The sequence below is a fragment of the Centruroides vittatus genome, unplaced genomic scaffold (assembly GCF_030686945.1).
Source record: "Centruroides vittatus isolate TY-2023 unplaced genomic scaffold, ASM3068694v2 contig_388, whole genome shotgun sequence".
NCBI lineage: Eukaryota > Metazoa > Arthropoda > Arachnida > Scorpiones > Buthidae > Centruroides > Centruroides vittatus.
In genome coordinates, this window is record NW_027122204.1 from 1,141,925 (window position 1) to 1,158,994 (window position 17,070).

At 28.0% G+C, this 17,070-nt stretch overlaps 1 protein-coding gene across 4 annotated transcripts in view; it reads left to right on the top strand.

The window, feature by feature from the left end:
- Positions 1-17,070, top strand: part of LOC136975767 (inactive histone-lysine N-methyltransferase 2E-like) — a 79,662-nt gene that overhangs the window by 26,660 nt on the left and 35,932 nt on the right. For all 4 annotated transcript variants that reach the window (XM_067270863.1, XM_067270860.1, XM_067270861.1 and 1 more), the window contains exons 3-5: positions 8,727-8,874; positions 14,089-14,246; positions 16,360-16,407. In XM_067270863.1, the coding sequence (XP_067126964.1) occupies positions 8,727-8,874; positions 14,089-14,246; positions 16,360-16,407 (354 nt within the window). The remainder of the gene's footprint in view (positions 1-8,726; positions 8,875-14,088; positions 14,247-16,359; positions 16,408-17,070) is intronic.

Below are 17,070 nucleotides of genomic sequence, written 5' to 3' on the forward strand. Positions count from 1 at the left end.
ATTATTTGCAAAAACGCAGAGTCTTTTGCTGGTGCGTATAGGACGACCTAGGAATCTGAAGCTGTGATAAATGAATAAAAGTCTCGTCTTATATGTGAGTAAATACGATAGTTTTAAATCAAAAATTAAATTAACTAAAGCTTTAATTTTCTTGTATGTTAAAAAATTATAGAAATTAAATGCAAGACATAAAGTTTACTATAAAAACAACTTCTGAAATTAAATTAATCATATTAAATATCCAAAATATAATTGATATATATATTATATATATATATCCATACTTAATATAAAAAAATTTTATTTAATGTAGCTTATAAATCATAAAATAATAGCAATGAAAAACTATAGATGCTATAAAGTTGTAATCTTGTAATGTAATAGATTATGAAAGACTTAATTTCTTATTTGAAAATATTGTTTTTCTGAAAATGCTTTTACTATTATGAATATTATGATGCCAGAGTTTTATAATCTATAAATTTTGATTACTTAACAACACAAATATTTAAACAACTAAAACCCAATACATTGTATTACCAAAGCCAACCACTGCCATATGCTATCAGGCTGTATATACAATACTATAGTATATACTATATAATACTATTATATACACACAAATATTTGCTATTTCTATAAGAAAACATAAAAGAATATTTAGTAGTTGGATAGGAAGCATTCATTGAACAAATGTGTAGACAAAAGGTTTTTATTCAGATCTTTCTAACCAAACAACAGTGATACTACACCGGAGTAAAGTAAAAACAAACAAATTTTTTAACATGTTTTAAATCCAGTTTAGGATACTTTTTGTGTTGTAATCTGAATAAGTCAATTAAGTAAATTAAAAATGTTTGGAATATCATTTGTTTATTTACTTAAAATACCCAAACTCCAGTAGTAACATGTGATATTAGCATCAGAAATAATGTTTTCAGAGTTCTTATGCCTCTGTCTTCAGGTTCTGCAGTCATTTGAATATAGAACAAAATTTTTTCTGTCTTTTTAAAAAGATGAACTTCACATGCTGTTTAAAATTTAGTATTTATATGTTACTATTGTTTGGTTAGTGCCAATGATGTGTTTGCAGTGTGATGTTTTTTATATCATACAAGGCTTTCCATGCCTGGGCCAATGGGCTGTCTTTATAGTTGATGGCCATGTCTTTGCTGTCTTGTAAATTTTGATATGCCATATTTGCATTTTTTTACCTGTGCAGTGTAACAGTTTGATTTGATCTACATGTGTATGCAAGTCTTCTTCCAAGGCTACAGTGGATAAAGCAGTGTTGTTTTGTCTCTTTTTTGTGGATGTTATGTGCTCTTGGAAGTGTTGATGTAAAGGTCTTGTAGTGGCCCCCTATATATTACAATTGCTTTCCTGTTCTGTTACCCATTATCAGCACTGCATATGCCCCTGGAAGGTTGGATCTGTTAATAGTATCTTTGTTGTTGCAGAGTAGCCTATATATCAGACATGGGCAAATGCGGCTCTTTTTGAGGTACGTGCGGCTCTTGCTGAAAGTGTTAATTTCTGTTCTTTATTATTATTTTTATAATTTTGTGAAAATATGTTTATTAAAAAAAATTCAATATTTGTTTTATATTATATTTATATTATATAATAAAATCGCGCGCCTTACCATACTATCTGCCACGACAGTACAGAACTGCGGCTCCCATGCATTTTGCAAAACCTACATTTCGGTTCCCACTGAACTCTTGCTTGCCCACCCCTGCTATATATTGTTGGGCTTCTTTTGTATGCTAATGCAATTTTATTGGCTTTTTCAATCTCCCCATTGTTATATGCTAGTTGCTTGTTGTACATTACACTTCTGTAGTGATGTGGTGTTGCAGGTTTCTTATCAAAGTTATTTTGGTATTGTTTAATCAAACCTTCAATGCTCCTCATACTTTATTGCCAACTGTCGTATATACGAGGGTAAGTCAAAAGTTATCCACACTTTGGCTACAGAATTTATTGTAATTAACCTTCAGCAAATCAAATATATCATTTTTTGACATAATTGCTGTGCTTTTCAATACACTTTGTCCATCTGTCCACAAGTTTTCTTATTCCTTCATTTTCAATATATGTCATGAAAAAATTTTTACCTAAACTGCATTTCTTTCTTTCTTTTTTTTGACCAATTAGGAAGTGCCATAATGTAGAGAAAACAGGAAGGTAAGGAAGCAGCCATCAGTTAGCCCAATAATTGGCTTATTATTTTGGTACATCACACACAGAGCCAGTGATAGAAGAACAAAACATTAAAATTTTCTCAAAATGAAAGGAAACTACTATGACAAACTAAATAATGAGGTTTTTTTTTTTTACACATTTTAGAGAAATTCAAAGCAAGAATGCAATAATTTACAATCAAACCTTAAAAATTTGGACAATGGAAATTAAAATAAGAATTGATCCATTCATTAAACTCACTTCAAAACTTTGCAAACATGGCTTAAAACTTTTGAGGAATGAAATAAAATAATTTCTTGCAAGATAATTTACAGAATAATGAAGAATCTATTGTCATAAAAACAGAGAACAGGTGAATTTGTCAAGGAAATAGTGTCTTTAAAGAAGAAAAGTTTACTCTGAGTCAAGTAATCAATGAAGATCAGTCAAGATGTAATAAAGAATTTTGAACTGGAAGAACACTCATGACCAGAGCAAGTAAAAACATCTATATTATTTTTGGATCAATTACTCATCTCATTTAAATATGATAATGCAAGTAATTGTAAGAATAGTATGTTATGACCACATATGTATATCCTTGTGTCTGAGCAGTCAGAAAAAATTTCTTGCTAGCATGAATATTCATTTACTCAGTGTTCATGCAGAAATATTATCTCCCAACATTATTGGATATTCAATTATTGGGTTTTAAACTAATATAGAATATTTCCAATAGGGATTTAAAGGGATGGCTAAAATACATTTTCTGTAATAGCTTATTTTTGCTGATATTTTAAGTTTTCAATATTTTCACATATATTGCCACTTAGGCTTCCTTAATATACTCTTTAGCAAAAGATATGAGCACCAAACTGTCTGGTTTGTGAGCAGACACAAAGTGGAATATTTTTTAGGGATGAAGCAGTTTTGATCAACCAAAAGATTCAGTTTGTATAAAAACATAAAAGGGCTTTTAAAGAAAATGAAATTTTATTTCTTATTATTTTTATTTCAACATTATTTTCAACAATATTTAATTGTCCAAGTTTCTGTTGTTTTGAAATAAAACAAAATTTTCACTCATTTTTCCCATATGGAAAATTTGTGTATTAATGAATTGCATTTAAAAATTTTTCTGAGTTGTCTTGATAAAATGGCTGAATAGAAGTTTTAATTATCATTTTATAAATATATATTTCTTTATTATCCATTTTTTTTCATAGTTATATTTCAATATACAGTCAAACCTTAGTTTACTAAATTCATTCCTAAAAGTTGTTCAGAAATCAATTTGTTCTCAAACTGAAACACATTTTCCCATAAGAAACAATGTAAAATGGATTAATCCATTATCTTTTTAGCTGTATTTCATGCATAAAATGCCTGTAAAGTGAATATATTATACATGGTGAACTAAAAGTAGGTGGACAGTAAATGACAACATTTATTGAGATTACATATACAATTATATTTACTAATACAATACAATACAGTTTTATCAGTGCAGGTGCTCAAACTGTTGTCCATCACAATTTACACACTTTGAAGTCTACATTTCATCATTTCATGTTTTGACAAACATTTTTGCACAAGTATCTTTGCATATTAATTTCTTGAAATGCATCTCTGATGTAATTTTCAACCATAACCGTAACCAAGTTAAATATACACCATTGTTATAGTATAACCTCAATACAAACCTCATTCTTCCTATTGTTTACCAACTTTTGGTTCACTCTGTATATATATTATTTTATCTATATCTATTCTATATATATAATCATCGATGATGATGTTATTTAAATTACATTTCAATGCAGTTGAGGGAAAGATACTATTTCCATTTTTTGGTATGAGCCGCAGCTGAATTTAAATCAAATTAATTAATAAAAACCGCATTCATTGACATTCATGTAATATAAATGGCATTCAAGAAATTGTATTTAAATATGCTTAAGTTAAATTAAATGACAAAAATTTATTAATATAATGTTATATATTATAATATTAATATTCAATATTTATTAATACTAGGTAGCCAGTTAATTAAACTAAAACTAATAATTAAATTTAAAAACAATAAATTAAAACTAGGCTTTACACTGAAATTAAAAATAAAGATAAAATTAAATTTGAAATCAAATCAATTGAAACAATATTTTGGGAAATATGGATAAAGTACTTGTTGTTTGGTCTTGATTGATTTGGTTATATTTCATCTTGGCAGTCAAGAGTTGAGTTTCTATTTATAGCACTTATTTGTAAAGTGTTAGTTTCAGTTTTGGTTGGTGGTAGGAACATTTTGCTTTTAATATATATATATATATATATATATTTTGTATCAACTTATTTAGAATTAAAAATTAAAAGATAGATTTCACTAATTATCAATGGTGTAGCTGCAAATTTTGCTGCTTGCAGGACACTACTTATGTTTTTGCATTCAAAGCAGCCACCATTCTCCTCCTAGTTATGTCACTGCTCTTTACAGATATAATGAGGAAATGTTGCCAGTACCCTAATGCTCCTTATAACAGAGTTAAACTGTGCTTAAATCTAACAATAAATTATTATTTTGTTTATGGAGGATGCAAATATGCTTAGAACCTGTTCTTAATACAACAACCCTATTTTTATGTTATATATTTTCTTCAGTAAAACTTATCTACTGTTTTTTTAATAATAATTCAGATCATGTTTAAGATTATTGTTAGATTTAATATAATACAAGTGAGTATCCTTTATCTGAAAGTTTTTTGATTGCCAATATGATGTGCCACAAATAGAAAATTCCACAAAGTACTGGAATGTCTCAGTGTTCTTGTCAGACCTTGTTGCCTGGTGCCTTTTCCCATATGATTTTTCTGGCTGATCAACTCCATGAGAAGTATATATGTTACTGTGAAAGACCAAAATTAGAGAATGTCTATATTCTCTGATGAATGTGTCAACATTCATTGATGAATATTGACATTCTCTAATTTTATATTTTGTATGTCAACACATACAAAATACATTCGTGGAAGACTGAATATTTTGTTATATTATTATACATTCTAACAATCGCTGGTTTATGTCAACAAGCACAGATAAGCTTTGGTGGAGGTTGAAACAATACCCGATAAGCTGGTGCCCCAGCTATATTGCATTCAGATAATGATAGGGAATTCTGTAATTGAGTCATATCCGAACTATATGGTATGTGGAAAGATGTTATGATAGTTCATGGAAAGCCTCGTCGTAGTCAAACACAAGGCTCAGTTGAAAGGGCCAATCTGAATATACAGAATATGTTAACTGTATGGATGAACAATAATGATACAAATAAATGGTCAAACGGTTTTCCCTTTGTACAATTTGCCAAGAACACTACATATCACAAAGGAATACGCCAAAGTCCTTATGAAGCCATATTTGGTGTTAAACCAAAAAGAGGCATAGTAGGTTTAGTCAGGTTTAATGTATAACTAGATTTGAACTGAAAGTTCTTATTAACATTCTTACAATGTTGTTTAAAAAATTTGAAATGTAATGTGATTTCGAATAATAACAGCAACATATTTTAACTGAACATTAAACATAAAATATATGTATACAACAATAAAAAATTTAATTCAGAGATAAATACATTGTAAAATGAACCCAATATAACAAAATAAACTACATGGCTCATCCATCAGTGATCCAGAAATATTTTCAAATTTGGCTTTTTTGAATATTGAGTTATATGATCCAGCCCAATCTGACAATACAACAGGTGCTTGATATTTTCACCAAAAGAATCAATAATTGAGAATAATTTAGATGCATAGGTCTCATTTCTTTCTTTCTCATTATTTAGACCAGGGATGGGCAACCTGCGGCCCACATTCATATATTTTGCGGCCCGTGACGCATAAAATGTGAGTAAATATATCAATTTCCCAGCTTAAGGAAGTATGCAGCAAAAATTCAAATGTTATTTTTACAACTTATGTATGTGAATAGTTTTTCTTGCAATGAATTTAGTAAAAATTAAAACAAGAAACAGGCTAACAGACACATCGAAACTAATTTAAAACTAGCAGTGACGAATATTTAACCAAATATTTCCAATATATTACATTTACATCAGTTCCAGAAGCTAAATTAAGTATACCTATGCTAATTTATAATTATATATGAGTGAAGATCCTTAATATCTGTCACGATCTTTACGATGAATCGTCTTGGGTTGGGTTTTGTGACTCGAGAATGTCCGTAAGATGGTTCGAGGAAAGCTACACCTCCACACTCAACAAGTAAATACATACAGTTTATTTACACAACAAATATTTACAAGATGTACAATGTTCAACACCAATACATACACTATGCTACAAAGATGTAGTATCTCACGTCGGCTTGTCTATTGGGGACTGTTAAACTTCGGGGAATTCAGGTTGCCTTTCCGGAGTTGGCTCAACTATACGGCCTGTCCAGTATCCACACTTACCCGTCCCTGAGATCGTTGTCAGAGAAGAACACTCTCTCTATGCTCAGCGGGCTGTCCAAGTGCCTGAGACTACCGTATTATCAGTCTCTTGCCCTTCTCCTCGTTTTTTCGCCACCCTTCCAATTTAAGGGATCCTGCTGCGACCACCCGCGACCAATCAGTTCTTTCCCTTTTTTTTGAGAGCTTCCAAAGACGTCCGCCCTATTTCCCGCCGACGTAGCTCACATTTGCGTCCGTCCCTTGTTTACATTTTTTTCCCAAGCCGGCCGGCACGTAGCACACACATTGACCCCTAAACGAAACCGCTACTCCTTTGATCTTTCCGGCCGTTTATGGCTCCAACGCCAGGTGGGTCCAATTATCTCTGTCGCGTGGCTTTTCGACTAAGGACGCTAAAAGCGACCTTTACAATATGAATAAATAATTTTGATTTTCTGACATTTTTTTCTCTTTCTCTTGTATGCGGCCCGCATCAGTTCAAAAGTCTTAAAATGCGGCCCTTACATAGAAAAAGGTTGCCCATCCCTGATTTAGACCAGAGATCTCCAACCTTTTTCTGAGGAGGACACATGGGCTGTAAAAGACATTTTTGGGGATCAGATACAAAAGATACAGTCAAATATTAATCTTGAGATTGTTTTATTTGTGAATAACAACAGATATAAATCAGTGGGAAATTTGTAACTGCTTTTTCGAAAGATTTTTTATCAAAATTTGAGATAAATTTTGTGGTACCCAATACTAAAATCTCCTCTAGATATTCATTGTACAATTATGCTTGACAATTTGATTTTTTATATTTCATTTTCTAAAAAGTTTATTTGTAAAGATACATAGAAGCAATAATAGAAAATATCCACTCTGCAAACTTCTTAAGATCTTTAAAATTCTCTTCTGGCAGAGATTTGTAAAAGTATAACAAACTTTTTTCTTTCAATAGGGTTCTATTTACAGCAAAGTTGAATTTTCAAAAGTTTTTGTACAAGTTTGAATGTTGTTGATGAAACATAGTGCAAAAAATTGTGCAAGCTATATAAATATGCTTTGGACTGCATTTGGCTTGTTGGTCATAGATTGGAGACACCTGATTTAGATCTAAGACTTGTCATGTTTCTTTTGATAAATTACAACTTATCTTTTATTCAAGGTATATATTATTACTTATTTTCATTTTAATGAAAGAAGAAAGCATGAATCGATGAACTACTGGCAACAAAAAAAACCTTTCAACAAAATTTCAAAATTCTCAAATAGAAGAGGCTTTGACCTCCCAGAAGAATTGCCTAGTTATGCATGCTGCTGGCAGCAAATGAACTGTATGGTTATCTCATAAGTTAATTAATCTGGAAGCAAAAATTGGGAAAAGTAGTATAATTATCAGTGCATCTGCATGGTAGGCAGAGGCTGTGAGTTCAAATCTTTTCTTCCAGAATAGCCTAAACTATTTAATTTAATTATTAAACATAATATAAGATGGCTGTTAAACCTCCTACCTTTAGTCCAAATTATGTATTATATATGAAATTAATTAGCCAAGTTCTATTACTTAGCTAATTAATTTCATAACTAACTCAGTTTTATTGTTTAATCATTAGAATATTTTGGGCTTGGTTGTCAATATGTATGTTTTTTAAACCAACATATACCAGTTATTAAACTAAGCATGCATGCACTCAAATTTTTAAATTTTTATATTATTCTGAGGACGAAAAAACCTTATTCTTTAAAAGTATTAAATTATATAAAATATAAGAGTTTTGGATAGAAGAATATGTTATTTTTAAGAATTAAAATTATTGGAAACAATAACATTGAATTAAAATAATATAATACTATTTATGAAGTATCTTTTCTAAAAAAGTTTGATATTTTAATGGTTATAAAGTTTTGTTATTGATGTGAAGATAATTCTATTTTTATTATATTTACAATATATTAATATTAAATTTACTGTCATGTAATAGTTTAACATATTAATATTTTACTTAGTAAACTATTGCTGTCAAAACATATTTTTAAATTCTAGAATTTAATTAATATTATTATTTTATTATTTATATAGATATGATCCAGAAGTCCCAGTAACCACAGAAGATAATTCGTCAATTTCAGTATCAACTGTAGTTACGGCAGCACATGGACGTAAAGAAGTACGGACTTCAGCCCATTTGTCTCAAGGATTTGCAAGTTGTTTTGGATTACCTTATCAGGTATTTTTGTTTTTTTCTTGCTGTTTTATTATGTATGATAAAGTAAAAATTGGGCAATCTTTGTTATGTATTGAATTTCAATTATTAAGTAATATTAAATGAGTATTATAACAATAGTAATAAAATTGAAAGCTTTAAATTTTGTCTAAAAATAATTACAACTTATAAAGCTTGGAAAGAGAGTAAAATTATAAGTAATAAATAGTTTGGTAAAACAATAGTAGGAATATTTAATTGACAACATAAAAATGAGTAAAATTAAATGTATATTTCCACAAAATTTTGTATGATTATTGTATGTTATTGGTTATTGTATGGTTATTGAATATACTGTATAATGTGAATGTTTTTTTAATTAAAATTTGTTTGTATAATTATCTAGAAAAATTAAATAATTAATATAGTTATAGAATTATTCAATATATTTGATTCAGTTTCCAAATTTAGTTTTCAACTAAACTGTAAATAATTAAATTTAAAAATAGAGACATTAATCAACAGAAGAAAAAACAATGCTAAGTAGCTAAAATGCAAAATCTCATTAGATTGAATATGAATTTAAAAAAAAAAATTGCAAAACAGATTCAAATGAAAAATTTTTTTAACATTTCAAATATGTAAATTTGGATTCAAATGAAGTGAACACAAAACAGATTTAAACAAAATATTCTTTGTTAAAATCTGTTTTGCATTATTTAATTTTTAAAATTAATCTTTTATCTGAAGATTAGAAATTTTGATCTCAAAATAACTTAACACCAGCTAATAAATAACTTCTATAATTCATTAAGCATTTTTTTTTGTCTTTTGATAAAATATGAAATTGATTAATATGGAGTGAGACATAAATGTATTTAAGAAAGAAATTTGCAAATTATTAATATATGAATTTGTGATGTGATAAAAAATTCATAAATTTGTTATAGAAATTATATTACAACATACTACCAAAACAAAATTGTTTTTTTTTTAACATATTATATTATAAGGAAATAATTCTTCTGCAATGGTCTTCTGGTTTGATTTATGAAAGTGACGATCACAATAGGAGAACTGGAGAAGAAGCTCTGCTGTGCTTGATGGCTGAGTTTTTATTAACTTTTTTGGATTGGTTCATTGCTAATTGGTGAGGCCTTTCCTTCCATTCTTCCTAACTGGTCTCTCACCTGTCTCTAGGTGAAAATGGAGATCTGTTTGGGTCGCGGGAAAGGTCAGCTCGGGATAGTTTATCCAACACCATCTCATGGACTCTATTCGCATTTAATTGATGACTATGACACCTATGTCCATTCTATAATATTTTCGTTTCATTTTCTTTATTGCGTCTTAAGTTTTAAATATTTCCCTTCTTAATTTTCTTTTATTCTAAAATTTTGTTTTTCCTTTTTATTCTTTATGAGTGACGATGTCAAAGTCTGGTGTTGCTGACTCAACACTTATATAACTTGTTTTCTTGATGGTTGAACTTAATAAATTTTACATTTTCCTTTTTTTTTTTTTTTGACTATTTCCGGGGGCCTCACACATACACAACAAAAAAGTCTAGAAACAGCATCATAGAAAGCAGCCATACTAAACAAATGTTGCAAAGTGAGGAAATTTCTAACTACAGGTATATATACCAACAAGATGTAACAAAATTATTGCTATTTATGTATTATGCCTTAACCTTGGTCTAGCATAATACTAAGCATTGATGCTAACCACATAGGACAAAGTCGGCAAGTAGTTGTATGTATTCTATACACATAATGTTGTCAAATTTACACACACTTATTATTGTAGGAATATTTACTTACTAATATATTTAAGTAGAATGTTTATTATTTTGATATATTTTTAAAAAACCTTAAAATACTTTATGCCAAATTGCCTTTTTATCAAGTATTTAGTTTAAAATGTTTGTTATTTATTATGATGTTATAGTTTTATAAATATTATTTCAATTAATAAATATACACTGTTTTTCAGCATTAATTTAAGTTCAACACTTAACACTTGTCTCTAGTCCAAATTAGTTAGCATTTAATTAATGATAGCAGTAGTAATGTAGCCTGATATAATTCGGTAATCACTTGGCTTTAAAATATAACTATGATGTTTGGATGTTTATATATGAATCATTCTGTTACATAAGGATTGAGATCCCAGTATTACATAATGTTTTCGTAAAATCTCCACTCTTGTATTGCATCATAGCATTACATCATCAACTCACCAATATCTACATTATGTAATTTATGGACAGTACCTATATTCATAGAACAGAATAATTAAAAAGTAATTGCATTGATTGGCTATGCAAGAGATGGATGTTTAGCAAAAAATTTTAGAATGTATATAAATTAAAAAATTGCTTTAAAAAATTGAAAATGTAAATTTTGAAAGGATATGAAATTGGATGTTCCACAATTATCATCATTCAGAATAGAATCATTTTCATCTTAAACAACTATAAAAATGAAAATAATTAAAATTAGAAAATTATTTAATAAATGTATAATTACTATCAAAATATATGCAGATTATGACAAATTTTTAAATCAAAAATTGCTGTAAGTACTTAAAGTTGTCAATTAAATCTTCAAGCAAGAGATAATTAATGGCAGCACTTCTGGTCTGCTAGAATGCAGTATTAAAGTTGTGTGTTTGGCAGAATATAGATCATGTGTTGCAGATGAAACACTGATTTCGATTGGATGTGTGTGACATTTTTCTATTCTTATTCCTTTATATACGTAATATATACACAGTGTATATATATTTTGTGTGTGTGTGTGTGTGTGTGTGTGTGTGTGTGTGTATATATATATATAAATGCATTTCACACAACAGGGCTGTTACATGACTATTGCATGAATGGACTAAAGGGACTATGTCCATAATTTTGATTTGCCTGAAATTTTCTGATTTACGGCCATTCTTCAATTTTAAAAATTTTCTTCCAGTTTTATAATGTGTTAGAAAAAATCCTTAAAAATACTTATTCAGCTTTTTGGTTGCTAGTTAGAATATTGTAACAAATCATTTGATCGCATAGTTTATCTTAAGTTGAATACAAACTGCCATATGCATTTCAGGCAGGTTTCAGTAGAAAATTATTACAGTTTTTTTTTCAATTTTTATTCTGTTTACAATCAAAATAATGTATTTTTCATTTAACTATTGAACAGTTTTAAACAGCTAAACAATTTTAATTATATATAAAATATATAATTAAACATTTTTAAAAATTAAATTGCTGTTAAATGACTTATAATTTGTTGTTGTTAGATCTAATTATTACATGTATTGATCATTTAAGTTCTTCAAACACAATGTTATTTTTCATTAGTTTTCTTATTTTAATTTAAGACATAATGTTTGACCTGATTACATATTGGTGTTGTATTTTTCTGTGAACATGGATATAATTATTGAAAAAAAATATATTTTGATTAAAAAATTGCTCAAATATTAAATCAGATTTTTTTTGAGTCATTCTTTCACGGAGAAGGTGTAAGATGACTACCTACAAATCAAAATAGTGGCAGTTGATTTTCTATTTCAGTAAATGGTCAATAACCATTTATAAACTTACAGTTAGATGGTAAATGGTCAATAACCATTTACCATCTAACTGTAAGTTTATAAATTAAATTATAAGTAAATCATTTTTGAAAATTGCAATTTACTTCCAAGTAAAAGTTAGTTATTACTAGGAGGTGTCAAATTGCTGCAAGTGAATGCTGCACAATTTGCACCTCATGGTGTATTTTATGATTTCATTCATAAAGTTGGTCTCTTGTGATTGGCAACAGAACAACCCATGAACAGAATTGACACAATGCTTATAGTGTGATATGGAAAATATAGTTGTATTTTTGCTTTATTTTATTAAAGATAAGGACTTTTTGATGGTTTTATAATTTCTCAGAGCTGAAAAAAGTAATGGTAACTGATAAGAAGTATTTCTAGTTCTTTGTTGTTCTAGGAAAGAAGAGATAATTTTAATTGTGACAGCTGCCTTACAGAATTGTGTGGAAATGTTATTCATAAATATACATAAGATAAATAAATTTGTATTAAAAACAATTCTTCTAATTTGTGTTCTTGTGACATTGAATAAACATTATTAATCAGTTTGTGTCTGAATATCTAGGAAAATGTAGTCATTCAAATTCGAAGTGATATTTGTAGCTTATTTTATGAAGAAACATTATTGTAAAGATTAATATGTTTAATTTTTTTGATAACTTTATCAATTTAGTAAAAATTGATAAAGTTATCAAAAGAAAAAGATAGTTTTAAAAAGTAAATCATTTAAGAAAAAAATAGTGTTTTATTGTTATTTAGATTTTGAATAATTAAATTGATTTATATAGTTGGTTTGTGTGATGATAATTCTTTTTGTGTGTAAAAAAAGACATTTTCTGTTGACTATGTTGTGAGGAATAAATTCTTGAATATTTTTTAATACATGATTTGAATTCCAATTTTCTTTGTGGCAAGCAGCTTGTAACATTAGCATAAGGAGAAGTTACTTCAGTCATAACAATGAATATTAACTGTATTGATTTTTATTCTAAGATATGAGATATTATTGTGATGTAAATAACTTGTCATCAGATAGGAAAATAATTTTAAGCTGATTTTTGAAGCATATGCTTTGAATTATTTTTTTTTTTATTTTGTTATGGTATTATAATAATCAAAACTGTTTTGAATCTTACAATAGTAAGGTTCAAAACAGTTTTGGAGGCTTTTAAGATTTTAAAATTCATTTAAAATTTTAAAAAAATTTGAGATAGAAAATTTTTACAGCTTTGTACAAAAATAGATTATTTTATAAAATTAATTGCAGAAACTGGATAAATTTGAATAGATAATGTAAACAATCATAAATTTCATCACAGATGTTTAACAGTTAACATTTTTGACCTTATTTAAAGGTATTTGTCAGGTTAGTCAGGTTACATTACAATCAGATATCAAAATGTTTGAAGAACATCTGCAGATCAAACATATACTGTGTTTAATCTACAGCCTGCAAAATAAAGTAGTTACATATATTATTTAATATAAATATTAAATATTATTTAATATAAATAAATTTTTAACAAATATGCAATAAATTTTATGGTAACTGTAGTCATCAAAGGAAACAAGTTAATTATGTTTGATACACACATAATATTACAATGATTTGATGAAATAAATTATTATTTTAAATAGGATCATAATTATGGAGCACCACCACCACCATCACCACCTCAGTCACCTCTTCCTAAGGTGAATGGTACTATTGATGATGATACAAGTTTTTCAGTTATTTCTACTTCAACTAATAATGAAGAAGATACTCAAGAAGAAAGTATTACTCGTTGCATTTGGTAAGTAATTTTATAATGTGAAATTTTTAATATATCAGACAAGTTTGGATTTTCAGATCATTAACTTTAATCCTCAATATATAGCTGGTCAAAACACCTTGATTTTTTTTAGGAATTATCACATTCATAGACATTGTAATTCCTAGAAAATTAAGGTATGTTGACTGGTTATATATTAAGGTTGAAACTGAATAGAAGCAAAGTATAAATTATGGATCATTAACTTCAAAATTTGAAACATAAAATAGAATTTTTGCAAAAATTTAATAAAAAATACTTTTGTATAATGTAATTTGTTAAATGATGTGATTTGGAAATCACAAGATATCAGTATAACACCAAAAATGAGACATGACTTTGTTATTATAGTGTATGGAAAAATTGTAAATTTGGATGAGTTTAACTTGCTAGTTAATACTTATTCAAATTTTCAGTTTATCAATTTTCCAATACATTAGTATTTTTCACACTATATTTATATAGTTCTACATAACTGTATAAATATTTATCAAGATATACTGTTGTAAAATTAGTCTTTTCTGAATTAGTATATATGAGGATAAATTTACTCTGAAAACAAATCTAATTTTTAAAAAAAAATTGGTTTGTGGAAAAATATTTATCTGGCATTAGAGTATTTAAACAGTATTTACAGATCTAGCTGATACCAGCATGTTCTATTTTAGTGTAGACTAATTTATTGTATAGGCAAGTTTTTGTAATTTATGAGAAACTTATAAAATTTTTCATATGAAGATTAAAAAGCAAAGCAAGTAATTGTAAATATTTGTAAATGTCTTTCAATAGATATTTTTGTAGAGTTGAGTTTAGTTTATTATGGTTTACTAAAATTACATATGAGAATAACATTTATGAGGAAAAATGCATGATTGTTTCTTTATTTCTGCATAAGGAAACATTTTGCTTGTACTTAGTACTTTTTACTCAGATCTGTAGACACTATATGAATGCTGCTGCAACTGAAAACAAAAAGTTTATTGTACTTTTATTGATTACTGGTATATAGGTGATAAGTGTCGGGGATATTCAAAATACAAAACAAAAGATACAAAAGTCGTCTAAAGATTTTGGTTTTTACGAACGTCATTCTAAAAGTAAAGAGTGTTTGTTTCTCTAGATATTTTTATTTTAGATAATGAAACAAAATTTATTTTACAACACATGATACCTTAGCTATTTTTCTACATAGTTACCATACAAATTTAAACATTTGTCAAAGTGTATCACCAGCTTTTCTATGTCTTCTGCACACTCGGTTACCGCAAAGTTCTTAAACTAGTCATTAACGGCCTCTTTCAGTTCATTGTCACTTCCATAGTGATTCCCAACCAAAAAATCCTTCAATTTTGGGAAAAGATGGTAATCACTTGGAGCCAAATCTGGGCTATAAGGAGGATGTTCAAAAACTTTGCACTTAAACTGCTGAAGCAAGTTCTTCGTCAATGCAGCAGCATGCGGAAGTGCATTATCCTGAAGAAGCACAATGCCTCTGGACAACAATACCCATTGTTTGTTTTGAATGGCATGGCATAGTTGGTGAAAATTTACAGACAGATCAACCTTGATTATCTGTCTGTAAATTTTGATAGGGCGGACTTTTTTTTTGCATTCAAACACTGTATTACCCTCGAACCTCACACTTGGCAGGATCTTTAATTTTGTCACACATTTCAAAGACACACTATAAACAGTAAACGATCGTTGTGGCTCGCTGTTAGTGGCAGACTGGCACGAAAAAATGGGAAGGTCCATGATACGGCAGTAGGGTGGTGGGATAACTTCATGGCTCATCAGATCAAAATGTTCTTTTCTTTTAGAATGACCTTGGTACTTGACTATGATATTACCTAAAAAGAGTGACTTTTTATTTATTTTTTCAATAAATATTTACCAATATTCATTAATATGATAATTTCTGGTTTTCTTGATAATGTAAATGAAATCATTACTTCGTAGTTCTATATATTGAAATCATATTTTTTTCCTTCCAATTATTTTTTCTGGTGATTTTTTTTAAATATATTTTTCTAGAAATTTATTAAGCATTTTACTCCATAAAATTTGATTTATATTCTTTATATTTTTACTTCAGTGGATTTGACCATGATGATGAATATATGATTTGCTGTGATCGATGCTCGTAAGTATAATCAATTATTTTTATATGTATAAAAATGAAATTTATGTTATGCACATAAATAACATTAGTTTAAATAATATTAGTTTAGTTATTGTTATTAAATAATTTAGAAAAAACATTAATAAATAACAGTAAATGCTAACTTAATAGTTAATTCATATTCTTGTGGCTTAACTGTTTGACTCTTTTCAAACTGCAGTTAAATAATAATCAAACATCAACAAAAAACCTTTAAAATGCAGCTTTTTATTAACTAAACAAACATTTTTGGCCATTTAAATGACTTTCCTCAGGAAGCTATCGATTTTTATAAAACGAAGTTTGTTATGGAACGATTTTGAACATTTGAATTATTATAGCTGTCTAGTGCACAAGCTCGTAGAAATACAATATGTACAGGTTACTTGTACAAATATATATATATATAAATGATATATAAATATAAAATAAAAATAAATAATTAAATAAAAATAAAATATAAATAACTAAAACATTAACACAACTATGCCTAATTCCTTAACTGTTCATCCCATTTTTATACTAAAGTATTCAGATTATGTCTGCTCTCCTTGCCACTGAGACTTTACTTGATTCTCTAGAATTTATTGCTTGTCCTTCTTGGTTGATTTTGTATATTTGTCATGCTTTTGCATATTTAAGGTG